The sequence below is a fragment of the Perna viridis genome, chromosome 2, assembly GCF_037379345.1.
Source record: "Perna viridis isolate PV_CMFRI_1.1 ecotype Kerala chromosome 2, ASM3737934v1, whole genome shotgun sequence".
Taxonomy (NCBI): Eukaryota; Metazoa; Mollusca; class Bivalvia; order Mytilida; family Mytilidae; genus Perna; species Perna viridis.
The window spans coordinates 58,973,664-58,997,108 of NC_142446.1; the positions used below are offsets into that span (position 1 = coordinate 58,973,664).

General features: G+C 32.1%; 1 protein-coding gene across 1 annotated transcript in view; it reads left to right on the forward strand.

Moving 5' to 3' along the window:
• The first annotated feature begins 3 nt into the window (after positions 1-3).
• Positions 4-23,445, forward strand: part of LOC148626269 (alpha-mannosidase 2-like) — a 28,873-nt gene continuing 5,431 nt past the window's right edge. Inside the window, exons 1-19 of the mRNA XM_088570134.1 lie at positions 4-224; positions 4,080-4,278; positions 6,295-6,438; positions 6,842-6,986; positions 7,485-7,656; positions 8,296-8,423; positions 10,328-10,501; positions 11,014-11,194; positions 11,999-12,176; positions 12,656-12,834; positions 13,839-14,027; positions 14,394-14,505; positions 14,828-14,892; positions 16,970-17,135; positions 17,660-17,787; positions 19,697-19,796; positions 20,432-20,563; positions 21,546-21,657; positions 22,206-22,351. Of these exons, the coding sequence (XP_088426260.1) occupies positions 4,126-4,278; positions 6,295-6,438; positions 6,842-6,986; positions 7,485-7,656; positions 8,296-8,423; positions 10,328-10,501; positions 11,014-11,194; positions 11,999-12,176; positions 12,656-12,834; positions 13,839-14,027; positions 14,394-14,505; positions 14,828-14,892; positions 16,970-17,135; positions 17,660-17,787; positions 19,697-19,796; positions 20,432-20,563; positions 21,546-21,657; positions 22,206-22,351 (2,604 nt within the window). The 5' untranslated portion in view covers positions 4-224; positions 4,080-4,125. The remainder of the gene's footprint in view (positions 225-4,079; positions 4,279-6,294; positions 6,439-6,841; positions 6,987-7,484; positions 7,657-8,295; positions 8,424-10,327; positions 10,502-11,013; positions 11,195-11,998; positions 12,177-12,655; positions 12,835-13,838; positions 14,028-14,393; positions 14,506-14,827; positions 14,893-16,969; positions 17,136-17,659; positions 17,788-19,696; positions 19,797-20,431; positions 20,564-21,545; positions 21,658-22,205; positions 22,352-23,445) is intronic.

Genomic DNA, 23,445 nt, shown 5'->3' on the forward strand with positions numbered 1-23,445 from the left:
AAATTTTGCGGGAAATATGTATTGAGGACAGATTAGCCTGATTCCAAGGTTTAAAAGCCTAAGATGGCCAATTATTACAATGTTTTGTTAACAGATATACTTTACATAAGTTGTGTTTCACTATTACTAGTAAAGACAAGTTACAACAATTTTTCAACATGGAAAACGAGAAAAAAACTGCTAGTTCTTCAGCTTTTGGATGAAGAGTCAGAATATAATTCCTGGTAAGGCCTTAAGGTATATTATAGAGAAAATGTCCTTTCAAAGCAGTAATATATATCCTTTGATGCTGTTTTTCTGTCTGGTTAGGCTCTGTTAAGGTACTTCTACAACCAACTTTTTACAGGATATTCTTCTGTTCTTGCACCTGCCTTGAAAGATTCAATAATTGATTCAATAAATCAAATGGGGTAATAAGGTAATTATAGGAGATAAAATCCTAATCACTGTTCATTTAATTTTGTTTTTCAGTTTTAAAAGGCCTAGTGAGTTATTTCCATCACTTGGCATCTGTTGTCTGTCATTGTTACTTTTTCTTTAAAGGAGAAAATCATTTTTTTTTCAATTTTGGTTTATTTGATTTATTACACCTAATATATTTTGTGATAATAAGTGGATAAAAACTTTCAGTTGATGGAATGATCTTCACAATGAGGCCTACCAAAATGTACCTTGGTGAAAGTTCTAGGACAACTTCTTGTTAGAGGTATTGCTCTTGGAAGGTGAAAAATGATGTTTTTTGCTGTTTTTAATCAATATCTTACAAACCATAGAAGATAAAAAACTTAAAATGTTGAAATAACATATATGATAAGCTGACCAAGAGTGCCCATTGGGCCAAAGTTTTAGGGCATCTCCTTATTAGAGTTTGCAAGAAAGGTGAAAAATGAAGTTTTATGCAGTTTTTAGTCAATATCTTGAAACCTTAATAGATAGAAAAAAACTTTCAATAAATGCTCATTGATCTTTACAATAAGAGCTACCATTAGGATGATTTTTTGTTTGAGTTATTGCCCTTTAAAGCCGAGGATTGAACCTTAGACCGTACGGTGACAAGCCAACGACAAACCGATTCGGCTAAAGAATTAATCCTTTAGCAAGTCAGTTAACTGGCTGTTTAAATCTCACTACCTACTACAACGCAGATAGGCCATCCTGCCACACTTCATTAAATGTTATAGGTAAATGATCTGTGCATTTGATTTAAGATATAATCAATCTGAAGTCATTGGTTTGTAGGTCACCTGGACCAAATGGTCATGTGAGCTTATGTCGTCACTTTGTGTACATCCTCGGTAGCCCTTATTGTTGACAATTCTAAACAATCTTCTCCTCTGAAACATCCTGTGGATTGTAACTACTGATTTGCTCATTATAAGGGTGTCTGCTTTAAAAATTGTATTGTTTATTCTGATCTGGCAACAAACATAGACCTTACATGTTATATTGATCGGAGATAGAGAAAAATTGATGATTCTGGATCCCCATCTTCAACTATTAGATCTTTACACAAATGTAGAATTGAGGTATTATGTCAGGTAAAGACAGATAATGATGGTTTTTGCAGTTTTCAGGCAATGTCTTGAAAACAACAAAAGATAGGAAGAAACTTTTAAAAGTCCTCATGGGGGTCAGGTTGTGTGATGACTACTTGTTAGAGTTATTGCCCTTACAATCAGTCCTACAAAATATTCAATAGAGTGCCCTTGAATAGCCATTTTGCAGTTTTTTGTTAATACATTTGTATCTTTTGAACTGTCGCAGGTTTGGAAAGTGATTTAATTGTTGGAATATATTTATATAATAAAATTTTCATGGGGTGAAGATATTGTCTCTTTCAGTGTATTAGTATTTTTGGAATTTTGAGGTTTTCATTGGAAAACTCCAAATGTAGGTGAACTTTCCTACAATTAAAGTCTGCTTTACAAACTAACAGATCTTTTCAGAAATTAAAAGTTTCTACTTGCCAAAAGGAAAGTGGAACATAAAAAAAACAAATTTTCCACACCAAAATTTCACTTGCCCATGTTGATGGGAAAGTACAATACTAGAACACTGCCTGGATTGAGTGAATTAGGGCAGTAATTGAAGGGCCTCTAGTTTGCTAACCTTGACCAATATCATCACTTTGCACTAGACAATTATTACTAAAGCTGGTTACCAGCATCCTTGGGGTATCTATTTAAACAAATTTGTTGCATATGAAGATCATTTCTACATAAACTCTAAAACTATGTGACCTTCCTTCCTTAACTTGAGGAGCTCTACTAAAGTCTTTGTTTAGTCAAAGTTTTTCAAGTTATTTCCAAAAATAGTCAAAAATGACAATTTTGATGATTTTTAGCTTTTAACTTGAAAATTGTAATACATAGAAAGAAACTTTCAATTTTTGAAATGATCTTTATGACAAGGCCTACAAAAATCTCCTTCAGTCAAGTTGTGTGAAGACTGTTGTAAGGGTAGTTGCCATAGAAAGGTAAAAAAATTATGAAATTTTGGTTTTTAGGTTACAATTTGAAAACTGTTATAAACAACAAATTTATTAACTCTAGAATTATTATTAAATTGGAATTCAGATACTTTTTATAGGTTGGTTGTTGGGGTTTAACGTGCGAGCAGCAATATTTCAGCTATATTCAGACGATGAACATGAAATTGATGATAAAATGAACATGAAATGATGATGAAATGAAAAAGGGATGGGACACAAGGACAATGGGATTGACAAATTTTGATTGCCACTGGAAATAGGCAGAGGTGGGTAGGGTCGGGCAATTTAGCCTCCTGTGGCGGAGCCGTATGGTTCCTACTCCGGGAGAATACCACAGTAGGGTTCTTTAATGTGCGAGGAATGTTGATACTTTTTATAAAAAGTGTATTTAACTAGCAGTATATGCAGTCTTTGTTGTTTTTTTTTACAGAAAAAAAGATAATATACATTGCATACTGTTATTATGTCTGAATGTATAATGTATATGCTGTGCTGGGGGTAAGTTGACTGAATGTGCTGTGCACAGAGTTAGTTGACTGTATGTGCTGTGCAAGGGGTTAATTGACTGAACGTTCTGTGCATGGGGTAAGTTGACTGTATCTTGTGCAATTGGTAAGACGTCTGTAAGTGCTGTGCCAGGGGTTAATTGCTGTGTATGGTAGAAGTTGACTGTACTTGCTGTACAAGGGGATAGTTGACTGTACCTGCTGTGCAATTGGTTAGTTGACTGTACATGCTGTGCACGGATTAATTGACTTAACATGCTGTGCACTTGGTTAGTTGAATGGATGTGCTGTGCACAGGATTAGTTCACTGTACATGTTGTGTACGGGGTTAGTTGACTGTATATGTTGTGCATGGTGTTAGTTGACTGTACATGCTGTGTACAGGGTTAGTTTACTGTGCATGCTGTGTATTGGGTTAGCTGACTATCCGCTGTGCACTGGGTTAGCTCAGTACCTGCTGCTGGGTTAGCTGACTGTGTGCTGTGCACAGGATTAATTGACTGTGTGCTGTGCACTGGGCTAGCTGAGTATCTGCAGTGCTCTGGGTTAGCCAAGTGTCTGCTGTGCACTATGTCAGCTGACTGTGTGTTGTGCACAGGGTTAGTTGATTGTTTATGCTGTGCATGGGGTAAGTCAACTCTCCATGCTGTGCGCAGGATAAGTCGACTCTCCATGCTGTGCACAGGGTAAGTCGACTCTTCATGCTGTGCACAGGGTAAGTCGACTCTCCATGCTGTGCACAGGGTAAGTCGACTGTACCTGTTGAAAAAAAATTCAGTTGATGAAATGATCCTTAAAACTTGGCCTTCAAAAGTCTCTATCTATTTGAAGTTTTTGCCCTTGAAAGTTCAGAAATAGCTTTTTTGCAGTTTTGTGCTTATATTTTAAGTCCTTAGCTATAAGGGAAAATACTTTCTTATTCATGACATCAAATATTCACAAAAGAAATAAATGAGACCTAGTTGAGTTATTCCAAATGTTTGATGATCCTATCATCCAGGAAATTCTAGAAAAAATAGAGGCCCTAGATCAAGTTGTGTATTCTAATGAATTTATAGGTATGTTTCCTATTTTCTTTTCAGATGATGATGAATCTTATTTGTGTTGAAGATTATTTAAAGTTTGAAGATGAGAAATTTAACTGGAGTGAGGAAACGGAAAATTTTGCAATGGTTTTTGTACTTGATGGGTATAAACATGACTATTTATGTTATTTTATACGGTTTGCTTGAACATCATGGGGATCATCACCTCACCCGGGCTGCTAAATGGTTTTATGAGGTATGTTCTATTTACATTTGAGTACATTTTTTATATTTATAGATTTAATAAGTGGTTACTTTTATTTGTATCATCAACTTTATAGTATATAAAAATAAATTACATACCAATACTGTGATTTCACGTTTATTCATGGCCGCCTATTTTTGTAGTTTTCATGGGTGATATAGAGCTGTGAAAACAAAAATTCAACTTATTCTGTGGATAAAAATTTACTGAGTAAGAGAGACTGAGAAAGTTAAGGTTCCTCCCCTTTGTATTGAAGGTAAACTCTATTCACATTGACTTGCTGGTCAATAGAAGGACAATAGCCACCGATACACAATATGTGATTTGTTTATTTTTTAACTCTCTGCAGAATTGAAAAAAATAACCCACCAAAGTCAGGTCAGTTTTTGATATAATTTTACGTGGACTTGATGTAACTTTTTTATATCCAGGGGATGCTAAGCCTTGAAAAAATTCTAGAAACACTGGATTGTCTGTAGTCAGAGTAAAATTAATGGTGAAATTGAGGCAATATTTGTCGATTACCGGTAGTATTGATGAACCTTAATCTCAGTATTGTATATATATATCAAGGGGTTGACATTCTGTCAACATTAGTTGTTTAACAACAAATTAATTGTTTATTAGGGCCCTGCCACTAAGTGGCGGCCGCCCTATAGTAATCAGTCTGTCCGTCCGTCCGTGGGTCTGTGCATCCGTGCGTCCATCCGTAACAAAATCAGTTTTCCGCACTTTTTTCAATATGCTTGCAGATATTGGGCTGATATTTTGTATGTGGGTCAAGTATGAATAGTTACAAATCAAGTTTAAGTTTCGTTCAGCTCCACCAATATTTTATCAAGTAATGGCCCTTGGACTTTGAAATTTCACTAAAATCGGCATTTTCCGCAGTTTTTCCCATACGCTTGCAGATATTGGGATGATATTTTGTATGCGAGTCAATTATGATTAGTTACAAATCAAGTTTGAGTTTCGTTCCGTTCCACCGGTTTTTGACCAAGTTTGCCCTTGGAATTCCAAAATTTCACTAAAATCGCATTTTTTCGCACATTTTTCCCATACGCATGCAGATATTGAACTTATATTTGGTAAGCTAGTCAATCATGTGTCAATTATGATGAGTTACAAGTCTTGTTTACGTTTCGTTTCGATCGACCAATTTTTTACCAAGTTCTCAATATTTCCTGTTAAGCAGTGGATATTTAAAAATATATTTTCAACCAGCGGGGCCCTAAGAGATGGCTGCCATCTCCATGATATCTAGTTATCACTAAATTGTTTTTGGGCTTCCTGCGTTAAGCAATGCCAGTGTTAAGAAAGAGTGTTGCCATCTTTTCACCTTTAGTGGTTTTCTTGAATGTGGCATTTGTTAAACACAGAGATTTACTGTCTTCATTCATCTAAGATGTAGCAATGTGCCTTAAATTCTTATTTAAACATGAACTTTCACACTTTTCTGTAATCAGGGAAATTAAAATAGGAAAAGTAATTTGCTTTATAGATTTATGTAACTTCCATTAGTAATAAAAATGGCATATTGTCAGATTTGTGAAACACACATCTGCAAAAAAAAAAAAAACAAAAAACTAGTAAATGCTTATATTTATTCTTCAGCAAAAAGATTTGCTTTAGATATAATTTTACATCCATTTTTTTTAGTTTATTCACCCACTAAGCACAAAGGTAAGTATCCAATGAAATGTCTATTCCTCTAACCACAAAAATTGATATGCATGAAAATAAATAAACCACAGTATTTATGGAGGTAATTTTAATTTTCCAGAACAAATATAACCCGAAAGTCAACAATTTTTTCACTCGTTTGTTCATATCGGAGGCTTGATCGGTATTAGGTGCTTTGAATTTGGTAAAAAAATTTAAAAAAACATTCTCTTTCAAAATTTATGGCTTGACCACTTAAGATTAAGTTATAGTACCAAATTAAAACATTTTCTGTTATATAATAACATGTAATATTAATTGAATTTTTTTACTTTTTTCATTAAGGAATATGTGTATTCTGAAGAACCTTGTTATGAAGAATCTGACATTCATATAGTAAAGATATCGAGTTCAGTGCAAAGAAAATTTTACAACAACAGCCATAAATGCTATACAAATGAAAGAAACTTATGGGAAGCTGAAATCAATGTAAGTTTTTTCTACTTAATTACAGTTCTCGAAAGGGTAAATACACATTTATTTTGCTCTCCGCTTTACTACATGGTAACAGTAAACTGAATGTTTTAAACTTGTTTATTTTAGATATTATTGGATTATGCCTTTCTAGTTGCAGAACTATTTGAATGACAATTGGAGTGAGCAACATTTATTTATTTTTTGCTGTAGCCATTTCTGGGACATAACTATGAATCTCAGATATCAGGTAAACAAAAACATATAAAAACCTACAATGTTTTCATTGATACATTGTTTTTCATAGCATAGCTTGGCTGAAAAATTGCCTTCAGTATGATAACAAAAAGCAAACCACAAATTTAACAAATAAAATTTCATGCATTATTACATTTATAGTATTAACTTTTTTTTACAGATGGAGAAAGAATTCGACATAATGAGGATATTTTACCCAAAGTATGTATACCCAGTGAGTGGTTATCTCCAGCTTATGATGGTGGACAGTTGGAAGGTCAAAAGGTTAAAGGTCATAATAATGCCACACTCTCATCAGGACCCAGGTATACACCACCATTTTGTGGATTAATTTGACACACACACAGTGTTCTCTATGTGTGCCTTTGACACAAGATTTTATGCCATGATACAGACTTTTACATTTATATTGTTTTATTATACCTCCAGTGGATGATATATTGGAACTCCTTTGTATGTCCGTCCTTCTGTCCAAATTTCGATGCAATTTTCTCAGCTCCCTCAGTAAACATATTGACATATCATTACTTGAAAACCTAAGTAAATTGGTAAACAACCATCTTCATTGACCATGTAAAACAATAAATGTTAGAATGACAAATGACCTGTGAAGCTATATTTTTAGCTCAAAATGGGAAAATGTGACAGTTGTATCAACAGTCATGGCATATCAAGTCGCTGTTTGTTTATTCAACACTTCAACATTTATACACATCAGTGAAAGACATTTTAGTGACAGTTTATTATCATTAAATATGTCTCCTTTGTATTGAATGCTATTCACTTGTATTTATATCTTTTAGGATGGACCAGAACATACCTTATGTCATTTGTTTCTCACAGTAGGCATACCCTTAATAACATTGTTAATATGCTCTCTATGAATAACAAGACAAAATTTATCTGGTCTGAGGTTGTTTTCCTGTTTGATTGGTGGAATCAGGCTGATAAAATGAAGCAAGATAAATTAAAAAGGTAAGGCTAACTTCACAAAATTTCTTGCTTCATAAGGAATCACAAGATAACTTATTGAATACAACTGCAAAAAATATTAAACATGAACTATGACATCTATTGAATAGTCGTTTTGATTGAATGAGTAATCAAGGGAACCAAGATTCTAGCGGAAATCAAAAGAATGTAATCCAGGGACAAAGACCAGACATGGAAAACAAACACAGCAAAGACCATAAAGTAAATGAAATAATACATACAAAGAAACAAAAGTAAATGAGCAACTCGGACTCCACTAAAAACTGAGAGCATGGACGAGGTGCCCCGGTAGGGTGAGCATCCTCTACTTTTCTAGAAACACCCACTGAGTTGCCGGGGTAGACGAAAGAGGAAAGGAAAACTATGACAAGTTGAACAAATCAGTTTTCATGGTGCAGATGGATACACTGTAACAATCCACGACTTCATGATGAAGACCATAAAACTTCTGTAGTGATGACTTCAATCTTGTGGCAACATAACCCTGTTCCAGAAGCCTAATTGTAAGAAGTCTAGCGCCCATGTTTGCCCATGTAAACAATTTCCCATGACTCAGTCTTCATAGTTCTGTCATCAATAATAGACCTCCATTTGCTGTCGATGTGTAATTTGTTTTTGTAGATTGATAAAGAAAGGACAGGTAGAGATAACAACAGGTGGCTGGGTGATGACAGACGAGGGAACAGCTCACTATACTGCTATGTTAAATCAACTGATTGAAGGACACCAATGGCTTCAATCTAATTTAGGTAGTGTATGAATTGAATTGTTTTTTAAAGACCTGTTTGAAAAGTTATTGTATCTATGTATCAATTTTGTCTCACCTGCAATGAAGGTCACTGTTTTTCTGGCATAGGCCTTGGCATCTACATCCACTTTGAAATTTGATGCTAAGTTTTTGATTTGATTAGTTTAATATGAACCACTTGTTCCAGGTCAATCATATTTTGTATGCAATTGCATTGGAATCTCTACATCACAATTGTACATCTGTTTCACAGGGGTCACGCTGGGCTTCGCCAATGTCGCAATTTGCGATTTTTTATTTTATCTGGTGACAAAAATAGCCAGTTGGCGATTTTCTTGGCGCCTAGGTTTTGTATATTAAAATTGACAGGAAGTTTATCAGCAAAGGATATTCTCTCTAATTTTGTGTTGACACCAGGTCTGAGTTAACTGACATGACCAATTCACGACTGAAGGCAATTAACATGTAAAGGTAATTAGACCAGGTGACTGTGACTGACAATATTCTCATGGGAGATGTCAATCAAATGTAAATATATTATTGAGCCAATCAAAACTCTCATCATCTAGTCAAAGGTAAACACAATTAAGGCCATGTGCACGTGGCTACACACAAGTTTCACTGCCCTGTTTAACCATGTAATACTTTCAGAAACAGACTTACCTAATAACAGAATAAATTAAATCCAATTAACAATGATTATCCCATCAGGAAGTGTCTAAAATACTTCGAAATGAAAGAATTGGTAAAAGAAAATGGATCACCTTTGTTTACACTTTTGCCATGTAACTTTTTTGGCGGGAAAATCGGTAAACAAATAGAATAGGGATTCCCAAAATTTATTTATAGAAATGCTATTCAGATACCAAGATAATTTAACAGGGACACAGTTAATGGTCCATGGTACAAAATGTAGTTTGATAGAAATTTTATCACTTGAAAAAAAGAATTAAGTTAGTTAAAAACAAAAATTATATTGTATTAGATAATTTAGACCATAAAGGACAAAGGTGAACATGTTTCAAAATCATTGACTATATGAAAATAGTAATATAAAGTCTTTGATAGAAGTAAAATACCTGTTTCTGGTGTACTTTATTATTTTATGCATATGAAAGTGTTAGATTAGAGCAAAAAACCTGCTTTAAACATTCATCAAGAGTGAATCTTTGGGTACATGTATGTCATGAATGGAGAGTTTATTTTGATGAATTGACAAAGATAATTCATCAGTGGACTTATAATTTTTTTTTTACAAAAAGTATGATTTTTTTGGCACCCTTTGGCTCTAATTTCTGAAAAATGGCGACAAAAAATGGCAGCTGGCGATTTTTCTGGTGACAGAATTTTGGAAGCCAGAGCAGCCCCTGGTTTCATGCATATGTCCCACCAGTCACAGTCTATTGACTGAAATTTCTTGTTCAGATTTAAATCTTAAAATTTTTGGTTTGGTCTGTTTAATGTGAACCACTTATGCTAGGTCATTCATATTTAGTATGCAGTTGCATTATCGTCACTGCATTATAGATTCATTTATATGACCACACAGTCACATCAGATATTGAATAACAGCTTCCATGAGTAACAGTCAAAACATATCTCTGTGATATTTTAAAGGTCAGCAGCATCATGAGAAATCTGAAGACTAAATATAAAATTGTGAAGCTTAGCATAATGTTCTTCCATCATATTTCGGATCAATGGTTATAATTTAAACAATAAAACCAATGTATTTTCAAAGTAAGAATTTGTTTCCCTGTTTAGTAAAGTTCATACCGTGCCATTATTCTGTGAAACTGGTACTGATCACAAATTTTAGGCTGTGAAATATAATTGTTATACAAGAATTTTAACACATTGCTGAATATGGTTCTAGTTCTATATTTTATGATTTCTTACTTTTAGATGTACAACCAAGAACAGGTTGGTCAGTTGACCCGTTCGGACACTCTCCAACAATGGCATACTTATTGAAGCAGTCTGGTATTGATTCCATGGTAATACAGAGGGTACATTATAATATTAAACAACATTTTGCATCGAAACAGAAACTGGAATTTCTCTGGAGGCAAGAATGGGGTAATTAATGACACATAGTTTAAAGTTCAATAAGTCAACAACTATTAACTTGCTTATAAAGTAGGAGAGTAAAGTAAAAGGGTGTGTCTGTCTGTCTATTATACTTCCTTCCTTCCATTATGCAGAGGGATACTTATCTCTTATCTGTTATTCCTCCTTCATCACTGAATGGAATTTGATGAAACTTTCACATAATCTTTATTATATACCTGTATTCCCTTTGTTCAATTCCTATTTTAGATTATAATCCAAATTAATTTTGAGGTCAAATGGTGCATGTTATCAAATTTGGGAGTGGGGGTATTGACTTTGGCGAGCATTACTCACTATTTTTCTTGTTAACCATTAAAACAGAAGAGCTCTCTGGTATGTACACATATCAACACAGCACTTGTGACCTTGTATGAATAATACTGGACCTACAGGACTATTTTTTTTAAATCTAGGTACATATCTAACCAAAATATGTTACAAGCAAAACTCGTATTAATCTTTTTTTTTTTTTTTTTTAGCTCAAGATACCTCATCAGATATTTTGTGCCACCTGTTGCCATTCAGATCATATGCCATTCAAGATTCCTGTGGACCTGATCCTTATGTCTGCTGCCAGTTTGATTTCTTCAAAGAACGATGTTATTTTGGAAATAAACTAGTCAAGAAAAAAACTGTTGATACTTCCAATATAGATACTTTGTAAGTAAATTATTGCTTTAACAATACCAATTATTTATTCTGAATTCATTTTATCTCAGTTCCCTTGTAATTTATGTCTCAAAATGCTTTACAAATGTTAATATTGATTCATAAGCTCAATCATTTTCTGTATTTTACTTTTACATTTTTGTGTCATGTGAACCCATTCTTTGGGGAAGGAAATACTTGAAAAAAGCTAATAGTAAGCAATGTAAATTTTCTAGCTGAAGAACATTTGTAGATACATAGGAACATGTATAAAATTTGTATAAAACACCAGAATTTCAATTCACAGCCTGCTGTTAGTAGTGGGTGCCTAGATGTTATATTTCCTTTTAACAACATTCTAATTCAACAAAAGAAAAAAAAATATATATCAAATACAATTTACCTACTACTTTAAGTTCGGTTTACTTGATTGAATCTCTTTTAGAAAGGGAATTCTACCTGCACATAATTGAATAGACTGCCAAAAAAACAAGGAAAAAATTCAAAGACAACATGAACTGCTGACAAAAGATTATTGATTATGTGCATACAGAAAATACATCATTTTCATGCTATATTGTTGGAAACATGGGGAAGTTTTGTTATATACATGACTGTGTGCTGTTTGTACAGGCATAATAAGAATATTAACCATGTATTAAACAGAGAAGGTTACTTTGATGTGACCTGTATTTTAAAAAATCTTCAAGGAATATCTATGAATATTTTCAATGATTGTTGTAAATATATAACTTTCATTGCCAGACAGGAAAGCTTCAAGAACTGTTATAAAAAAGTCTTGCACATTCTTTGCAGAGCTAAACAACTATGGGAGCAGTTTCAGAAAAAAGCAGAGTTGTTCCAAACAAATGTTGTACTGGTTCCCCATGGTGATGATTTCAGATATGCTCATCCTACTGAGTGGTACACACAGATGAATAATATGGAGTCTCTGATGAGATATATTAATGCAAGGCCTCATCTTCAAACTGAGGCATGGATACATTTTAGTTGTTTTATGGCCCTATTCGTAAAGCTTTTAAGATCTATAGCTATCAAAATCTATATCTATACCTTTGATGACAAGATCATTCTAGATTACAATTTTTGATAAGTTATTACCTTGCAGATAAATTTGGCAGACAAGTAATATTGACAAATTTGCATAATTTTGGAAAACAATTATAAATTGTAATGTTTTTATTATCATGCAAACTGTGACTTGCTTGTTATTTTAAGAGTTCTAACACACAATATAGATCTTCTTATTCCAGTAAAAGAATTTTTTTTCTTGATTTAACCATCTTATGATTATAGTAATAGATGCACATATTTAGATCTAATTTGCTGATATACCGGTATATTGAGTGTGATTTCTTTACTGAAGCACACATTGTAAACTGAAAATAAGAAAGAGATTATTTTTTTTCATTGAGATTAGTGCAGATAAGTAACATTATCTTAACCATGCAGGTTAAATTTGGAACTTTGAGTGACTACTTTGATGAAGTAGTAAAATCAGGGACAAAGTTTCCAACGCTGTCAGGGGATTTCTTTACTTATGCTGACAGAGGAGATGATTATTGGAGTGGTTACTACTCATCACGTCCTCATTATAAACATATAATCAGATGCTTACAAGATTTTCTGAGGTAACATTTTGTTACATTTATTGTTTCAAAGATAATTTTTTAATATGTAGTTAACCCTCAACAGTCCTTTACTTTTATATTCCTTTAGAATAAGTTATGCTTATAGTAATCATCTTTTGAGGTGTCTTCAAATTGAATATATATCATTTAGTAGATCAAAGGCTGTAAAGGGTAATTGATGATACCAAAATATGTTTGAACTGATGATGAAACATGAGAAGTTGTTTTGAATGTTGTTTTTTTAATGTTTAATGATGAGACTGAGGTATGGATACTGGTAACAATCTAAAGGCCTTTAATGTTTAATGATGAGACTGAGGTATGGATACTGGTAACAATCTAAAGGCCTTTAATGTTTAATGATGAGACTGAGGTATGGATACTGGTAACAATCTAAAGGCCTTTAATGTTTAATGATGAGACTGAGGTATGGATACTGGTAACAATCTAAAGGCCTTTAATGTTTAATGATGAGACTGAGGTATGGATACTGGTAACAATCTAAAGGCCTTTAATGTTTAATGATGAGACTGAGGTATGGATACTGGTAACAATCTAAAGGCCTTTAATGTTTAATGATGAGACTGAGGTATGGATACTGGTAACAATCTAAAGGCCTTTAATGTTTAATGATGAGACTGAGGTATGGATACTGGTAACAATCTAAAGGCCTTTAATGTTTAATGATGAGACTGAGGTATGGATACTGGTAACAATCTAAAGGCCTTTAATGTTTAATGATGAGACTGAGGTATGGATACTGGTAACAATCTAAAGGCCTTTAATGTTTAATGATGAGACTGAGGTATGGATACTGGTAACAATCTAAAGGCCTTTAATGTTTAATTATGAGACTGAGGTATGGATACTGGTAACAATCTAAAGGCCTTTAATAGAGATTAAAAGCCTGTAAGATACTACAGTAGATACAGGTGTTCTTGGGAGTTTAACTGATAAAACTGATTTTTACTTTTAAACTATTAATATATTTGTTTTTATTTCAGATCACTTGAAATTTTATTTTCTTACACAATTGCAATGTCAATGAACAAAAACAAACATTACATCAAGGAATCACTTGTTACAAAAGTTACTGAACTTGCCAAATTTAGACAACAGGTGGCATTGTTTCAGCATCATGATGCCATTACTGGAACTTCTGCTCACAAGGTTATGGAAGATTATGGAAAGAGGTTAGTACTAGTTTATGATCTTGTTTGAAAACCATCAATTTTTTTTAGCATGACACAAGGGTATTTGTTTTCAAGTGTTTTTTGTTGTTGTTTCAGTCGATATATAAAGAAACTCCCTGTCTGTTTGTCTGTGTGTATGTTCATTTACATGTATTTGTATTGTGTGAAGACAATTTCTAATCTGTTAACTTCAGGTGACAGAAAGAGAAAATTTGTAATGTAAATGGTATAAAAATTATAGAAGGAGTCTTGAAAGGATAGATACTAACTAATGGAAATTACAGGTTCAATCCTCATGTTGTGCAGTATCATTTTGTTGGCTTACTATATTACTACTGCTACATTATCTTATAATTAATTTTCCAGGCTTCATGAAAGCTACAAAAAGTCTTTTAGGTTATTTGAGGAATCAATGTCATATATTGTAAGGATGCATAGTGACAAAGAAAATGAAGTACTACAAGGTGATGCTTCTAATGTAAGTCTAAGTTATATTAACTAGCTCAGGTTAAGGTAAAGTTATCTGCCTTACATTCATTTTTTTCAGCAACTTCATTGTTTTTTGTATAATTGTTCTTACTGCCTGATAATTTCTATCTCAGGTTACTGCCGTGATACTTAAAATTTTCAGCAATTTGAAATGACAACATTACGTCAAATAGACTTTTTTATTTCTGAAATGCTTATATTTGCCAGCCAAATTATCAAGCATGACATATTTCAAAATTGTAATTTACATATTTGAGCTTGTTTATGTGATGTATGGTTTGTCATTCATTAAAATAGTTCTTGTTAATCAGATTTTAGATTGGACACACCACAATAGACAGATGGATAATAAGCTTATTAGCCTTGATAGTCCAAAGTAAGTACATGTACTCCTTGATTCTGTCTCCCCTGAAACTTTCATTGGATGCAGTTGTCAACCTTATTTTCCCTATATCAACTTGTTTTCATGTAAGGTTTTGGCTATTTTAAAAGTATGCTTCATTTACGTGTGCACTTACCATTTACAATAATTTACGTGTGCACTTACCATTTACAATAATTTATTTGTGCACTTACCATTTACAATAATTTACGTGTGCACTTACCATTTACAATAATTTACATTCATCTGACAAATATTGTTGATTTTGCAGAGAAACACGTCTGTTCAAATAATGAATCCTCAGTGGCAATTTCTGAATGGGGAACATCACTGTAGTAAGGGGTTACAAATTTTTCCTAAAGAAATATCTGGGAAAACAATGCATCATATTCACTTGTATTTACAATTAATGCTGAATAACAAATTTGTTTTATTGTTTATTTTTAAAAGTTAAAACTATCTTGCTTTTTGAGTATTTTCTCCATTGTATTATCATAAAATATATATTATTTTAAGGATTTACAATTTTATATAATAAAAGGTTCCCTGTGACTGCCCTCCTTTTAGGATGCACCTATGATCCTGAATACCAGAAATTTGGTGCTTAAGTATTGATATTTGTTATTAAGAATAAGTGGTCATGAAATTTTACTACATGTATTATAATTTAGAGAGTGTTTAAGTATTAGTCCTTATAAAACTTAGACACTGCCTATGGTACAGGTGATTCATGGTATATAAAAACCCACCCAAAAAACAATGTTTTTTTCAATCTTTAGATGCTATATTTTTAGGTAACATTAGTCTTTTCTGTATTCACATCTGCACTTATGAGAAAATCATACATTCATCTCGCACTAAAATCAACCAAATCAAAGCAAATAAGGAATGATAACTCTGGCAAAATGCTAATTTTATCTCAAAAGCACAACACTCAAATAAAAAACCAAGGCAGATTATGTGGTCATTAACTGATTCAGAATAGGAAATAAAAGTAAAGTTGGTGGGTTTTAGACATGCATGAATCACGTCCTGTCTGATTTTTATAAAGACTATAATAATGGTCAGAACCTGAAAATTCATAGGCTGATATTACTTATTTGCAGAATGTGAGCTAAATTGTTGGTGTAACCATAGAAACAAGAATGGTAAAAGTTTTATTTTAAAATTTGCCAGGATTAGAAGTGTGCTTGTTAGCCTGGTGCTATATTGTGTTGGTGTAGATGTTGCATATTTTAACCTATATATGTTTGTCATTTTTTTAGACATATATGGTATACTGTCAATCCATCATTCAGTCAATCATGTCCAATCACACAATTTGTCAAAAATCTTCAAGAGACTTTGATGATATTTATACCTTACTTGACTAGTTAGTTATGTATTGGAATGACCTTGTCCATCCATCGAAATTTTGCTGCAATTATTTGGCTCTCAATAGATGAATTGATTTCAAATTTGGTGTGTTGCTTTATATAGATGGGGCATATGTTGTAAACTATATTGGGTATGATATCAACTTCTTGTACAAGTGGGGTTATACCTATTATGATGACAGTTGCAACTTCACGTTTTATTTGATTGTCTGCTTGACTCCTTTTTGTTTTTCTTTGTTTTTTAGCTTTTTGTTCTGCAGCATATCATGTGTTAAAGTGCAGCTGTTTGTTATTTAATATATCCCTTGTAAAGAGGTGCTCGCCAAATTGGATTGGATTTAAAGTTCTCGTTACTTAAAAAACATATTTAAACTGTTTCACAAATAGTATTTGTTATACGCATGTCCTTTTTTTTATCAAACCAATGCATGAAGATCGATCCCTTTGTTCTTATTAACAATTTGATTGCCATGACATCATACTAACTTTAGAGAAGAAATAGATATGTAAGAGAGATGTAAACATTCCTGCATATTGGCATAGTGTAATTGTCAATTAAAAATAAAATTTTCTTAAGGTGAAGTCGTGAGACATGTTTTTGACAAAATGAATGGTAAATCATAACATTCTTTTGATTGTGTGATAAAAAAATTTTAATTATGTTTTATATTTTAGCATTTTTTTGTTATATTCAGGCAGCTTTTGCTATACAATTCATTGAGTTTTGGAAGAGAAAGTGTCATGAAGCTTTACATTAATAAAGTCAGTGTCAAAGTTATTGCCATGGAAACAGGAGTAGTTTTGAATCACCAAATATCTCCTGTTTTCAGTAAAGAAAAATACATTGACAGTAAATATGAGGTAAAAAAAAAAAAAAATTTCAATTTCTAGTAATTTTTTGTAGTATCGCTCACTTAAAGATGCAAATGCGAGCTTTCTTTAATAGGACATTTTGTATAACTTAAAACTACCTGTAATTTTTTTATAATATCCTTACAATTTTCACTATAAAAATATCTATTATCTACACAAAATGTTGTATTCTAAAAAAAAAATCTAAGAATATTTAGGTCCCATTGCACAGAAAACTTACTTTTTGATAGAACTGAAGCTAGCATAACAGTACCTTGAGGAGCAATCCATCTGTAACATTTCACAATCAATGTTTTGTATTTTGTAAATTAAATGAATTTTTTAAGACTTAATTTGACCAAGATTAAATGATTATGAATTAAATTAATTCAAAAAGGTCAAGTTGTTATTTTATAATGCACAAATCAAAGCAACTTGAAATATACCAGTACATTCAAATTGCTAAGTAGATTATTCTAAAAAAATAAGTTTGTTCATGTAATATGTCTTCATTTCAATATGATCTTTTTCAGTTAACCTTTTTGGTATCATTACCTGGGCTGTCTGTGTCAAAATTCCTATTGACTTCTGTTGAGAATGACAACAGCCATCTTCACTTGGTGCATATACAGTTAATTAAAACTGCTGATGAAAACCCAAGGTTTGTAAAATAAAGTCTATAAGAGTTTTAACCATTACAACACATTTACTCTAATTAACAATTGGCAATAATAAAAGTTTTGTCTATTGAAAAATAACATAAATTTTCCATGTGCATATTGTTTATTTAAGTTCTATAAACAAAATATGCACATGAAAAAGTTATGTTATTTTTCAATAGACAAAATTTTTATCATAACCATTTCTTATAAATTAATTTTAAAACATATTTTTATCTTTTAACATGGGAAAAGTAGCTCTGAATTTAACTGAATAGGGGTGTGTCAATATTTTTTTATCCATTGAGATATAACAAAATTATTTTAACCAATCAGATTACAGTATTTATCTCAAATTAATTTATTGATAAATACTCATATAGTAGCCAATTGACTCCATTCATCTGTCTCTCTGCCACACCTTGGAGGTACCTATTATATGTAATATGTAGTGTTGTGCAATCAGTTGAAAATGCCAACTGATTATTGATCATAATCAGTTAGGGTCAACCGACTGATTATCAGTTACTATCAATTTACCATTTATATATAAATCCTGTACTAATAGGAATAAAAATGTAGCACCACTCCTGGGAAGACTTTACAATTTTCACTTATAAAAGTACTTTCAAAGTTGAATGTCATGAGTTGTAGATCATTCCTTGTGAATTGAAAAATAATTTTAGCAAAATATCAGTTGTTATAATCTCCTATACAAGTAGCAGATGATAAGTGACTTTAGGTTTACATTCTCTTCATTCATCTGTGTGTTGGAATGACATAATACACACATTGTCTAAATGCTCATGATTAGTTCTAAATTTATAGTGTTTCTTGCCAAAATTATTGCTCTTGGAGTTATTAACAGTTTCCTTGACTTTATTCAGATACTTGTAGTTAAGATATTGAGACACAATAACTGTTTGGTATTTGAGTCCTAATGACAAGTTTCTTATAAAGTTCCTAAAATGGGCATTTGATTTATCAAATTCTTACCAGTGTGGGACTTTGTATTGTATTGACCTTTTGACACTAGGGATGTTATTGAGTTTTTATATCTTTTTTGTGAATATATTGTAGGTTATAATGGGTCCTTTGACATGGTTCACTCACTGATATAGGTCGTTGTGTACTACCTTTATGTACATTATATTTGATGGTTCGTTTGATAAAAAAGATCAAGCATATTGTTTTTCCAAAACATACAGTTTGTAGTTATATGTTTGTAGAAATAATGTCAGGAGAGTGAAAAATATGAAAATTGTCCTAAACCAAGGTCTAAATTTGTAGACCTTTGTAATGCATATCCGATTATAATCGATTATGAAAATCTGTTTTGATTAATCACATCAGGATGGTTAACAATTTAAGACTTTAATCAATCATTGGCACACCACTAGTAATATGTAACCCAAAAGTATTGAACTAATAATATATTCAAATATTGCACTGTGTTTATGTACATTTTAAAGATGTGCACCTCCTATTATGGAGAAATTTTATGAATTTTTATTGCTACATTTTTAGCATGTTGAACTTTATGTTGTGAACAGTATCAACTTTGTGGAATTATACAATGTGGTAACAACTATTCAGTACTAGCCCTGCAGGCTGTTTTTTATTGTAAGCTAGTGCAATAGCACAGTGAAAATCAGGGGCAGTGGTTCAGACCAGTACAAAGTAGGGACTGATGGATTTGTCAAACTTTCTGGTCCTGAAATGCATGAAATATCCTACATAGGATGTAAACCACAATCACTTTATCAATATTATTAGCACTGACTCAAGAAATATACATTTGATAAGAATATGATAAGATAGAATTTTATTATCTCCATGTGCTGTAAAGTCACACTATTGGTACTGAAGATTTTACAAGAATACATGATATGTTATCTTTTTTATGATCAGATTTGGAAATTTTCCTGTTGATGAATATTCACTGCCTACCTTTTCCATAAGCAATGAATACTTAACAGCAACATTTTTCTCATGTGATGGAAGACTTCAGGTAGGTATATATTAATTAACTATTTGTGCCCAAATTTTGATTGATATCTGTTGAGAATGACAACTGCCATCTTCACATGGAAAATATAGTTAATTCATACTGCTGACCCAAGGTTTGTAAAATAGCTACTGCAGGAGTTTAACCATTATTACACATTTTTTTTGTAATCTGTAGCGATTCTGCTGTTTAACATTTTAAATTTCAGGGTATTGTGAATTAATGATGGACACCCTCAATTTCACACATGTTCAGACATATCTTTTGAGATTTTTAATTGTATTTTTCAGATATTTTTCTCAAGTGTTTTGTTTTTAGAGATTGTTGTTGTCAATCTTGATTTGCTATCATATACCCTTTTCACTAACTGCTGATGCATCATTATTAAATTCTAACATCTATATCATGATTGACAGCTCAAAATAAAAAAAAAGTAATGCAGTTATATGTACCAGGTATCTCCTATTTCATCTTTCCTTTTATATATTTTTTTATGTGTCTGCTGTTTTTGTTTATTTTAAATGAGATACACTTTTACCTCAACAGAATATTTTGTTTGGTGGCTTTTACTGGAGTTATCAAACTTGTTATATAGATTTTAACTTCTTATCCTGTGAGCATTCTACTAATTTTTTCAGTATGTTACTATGGACAATTCAACACGTTATAAATCAGAGGTAAAATTGATGACCTATGGGACTGGTTCTTGGTCAAATCCATTCCAGGACAAAAGTGGAGCTTATTTATTTTTACCAGATGGTCATGCTAAGGTATAAATTTACAATACAGTTTTGTCAATCAGAAGAGCATGATTCAGAAATAGCTTTCTCAATCTGTGTGATTTTTTTTTCTGCAACTACCATCCTGGAAAGAGATCTTCAGCAAGTATAAAAGCACCTTCAAGTAAACTCTTAACACTTCCAGAACTGGTGCGCCTGTGCAGCCGAGTTTGTTTTGTATTTGACTGGGCAGAATTAATTTCAGAACATGTACTTGAAAAAGACCCAGACAACAAAAGTGAAAAAAATCCCCAGTAACAGAACAAGGACAATTCTAAAAAATCAAGTTTAAGAAGTAATAAAACAACATAGACACATTAATGACCCACATCTCACGACTGTGGACGAATGCATGAAATCTATAGTTGGATTAAACTAGTTTTATAAGGCCTTAACCATTATTGTAAAGTCAGAAAATTAATTTAAACAAGATGTAAACACTAAATGAAATTCACCCAATGATACATCATATATTCTGTCCATTAAATATCTTAACAACCTTGTTCTATAGTTTTCACTTTGTTCTGAATTTTTTCTTTCATTTTTGAAAGTAACATTTTTATCAAAAATATGAATAAATATCTAAGGCTGTTGAATTGTAGTTCTTGGTTGCATCATATATAGTTATGTATCCTCAAAGGAATACATATGATTTAGAAAATTTATCACTGAAGAGTGAATCAGAATTTTAAGAGGAAGTCACCATCATTAAGATGCCTTGCAGTTTACCCCCAAAATTTCTTGAATGCATTTCAAATGTGTATATCTTTTACTCATCAATCTTCATTACTATACAAAAGAATTGATGATATAAAACAATTTAAAAAGAACAAAACAAAATAAAGTCAAAAATGTTTTTTCACTAATTTGCTGATTGTTAAAAGTGATAGTACTGTAATTCTGCTTTATTCACTGGCTTGTCATTTGACTTATTAGTGGTTACTACTTTTAAAAAATCTTAAAAATATTATAGGTACTTAGAGAACCAGTGAAATACCTTTATGTATTGAAGGGGCAGGTTCATTCTAGTGTTTTAGTGGGTTATCCATCAGTCATACAGATTTATACAGTCTACAATGTATCAGGTATATTGAAATTTCTGTGATTTATGTGTGTGTTTGTTGTAGTCTAGATTTTGTTTCTGTATTTTTAAAAATAAATGTTTTTTTTACGGATCAATGGCATTTTTCAAAATCCCAATTGAGGTTAAAAAGGGGTCCTCATATTTGTCTGCCTGACTATGGATTAAACTAATAGTTACTAAACTTGAAAATGAAATACTGGTCAGGTGTGGTTACAATGTATATTGCATTTACATTTGGGGAGTTACGGCCCTTTTTATTCTAGCTACAGACTGTTTAGGATTCTAGATGAAAATTTAAACCCCAACACAAAAATCTTGACCACAAAATACCGATAAAGTGAAGAAGTTCTGGATATTTTCCCATTAAACAATTAAGGATGTTATAGGTTTTAAAAATTTAGAACTTTGGGTTATCTAGTAATTGCCAAATGAACTTTCTCCTTACAATCTTGTTTTCATTTTTTATGAAGTGAACCTTTATCAAAGTGTAATACTAACAATGTTCGCTAACAACAATATACATTTGGATATTAGTGGATATTATTACAGGAGCAGAGGGAATGGGCGTACATGTTGAGAATATTGTTGATATGACCAATGGATCTATATGGAACAATAAAGAATTGATGATGAGAGTCGTTTCTGATGTCAAGGATAAAAATAATCAGTTCTGTGTTGATCTTAATGGGTTTCAGGTACTGTTAATGATTTGAGATTACACATTTCTAAACTTTGGCTGGTAAATGTAATTTTACTTATTTACTTTGGTACTTATTAGTAATATGATATAAATAGAATTAGTATTTATTGTATCTTTCTGTGCCATGAAAACTGATTTGTTCCAGGTGTCATAGTTTTCCTTTCCTCTTTGGTCTACCATGGACTATTTATGAGCAACTCGGCGGGTGTTTTGAGAAAAGCAGAGGACACTTACCCTACTAGTGTACCTTGTCCATGCTCCCAGTTTTTAGTGGAGTCTAAGTTGCTCATTTGCTTTTGTTACTTTGTATGTATGATTTTAGTTACTATACATTCTTTGTTGTGTATGTCTGTTTTCAATGTCTGGTCTTTGTCCCTGGATTACATTCTTTTGATTACTGCTATAACGTTGGTTCCCTTGATTACTCCTTTCTTTTCAACTTACTTTATAGTAGATTTTTTTTTTTTTTTTTGTGGGGGGGTTTGTAATTTTGTTATTTGTAGTGTTTGTCTGTTTTCCATGTCTGGTCTTTGTCTCTGGATTACATTCTTTTGATTTTCACTGGAATCTTGTTTCCCTTGATTACTCTTTTACTCTTACTGTAAAGTCTTTACATAAACCTTGGCAACCCTTCATGAAGATGATTTGAAAGTCAAATTGGAGATTTATTTAAGTACTTCTCTGTTTAAGAATCAGGCAAAATGTATAAAATATGTGACACATGAAAAAAACAAACTGCAGCGATTTTATTGCATTATCCAGATATTTGTACCTCATAACCACCAAAATTTACTTTCGAAGTATTTGTTAAGATTGCCTTTATTTGATAGGTCAAATTAAGTTGAAATGTACTATGGGAAAATAGGAAAATTTTCCCGCACATTTTTCCTATTTAGCAGTAATTAATTATCTAAGTAACAGATGCTTCAGGATGAATTTAAATTGCTTTTCAATATGTTTGAGGTAAAAAAGACCAAATTGAGAAAAATGATGTGCCACTCATTGCCTGACTCTTACACAGAATGGTACTCGAAACTGTTCTACTTAACCTTTAGTATGACTAATTCATTTTTTTTTGTAAACTTTCAT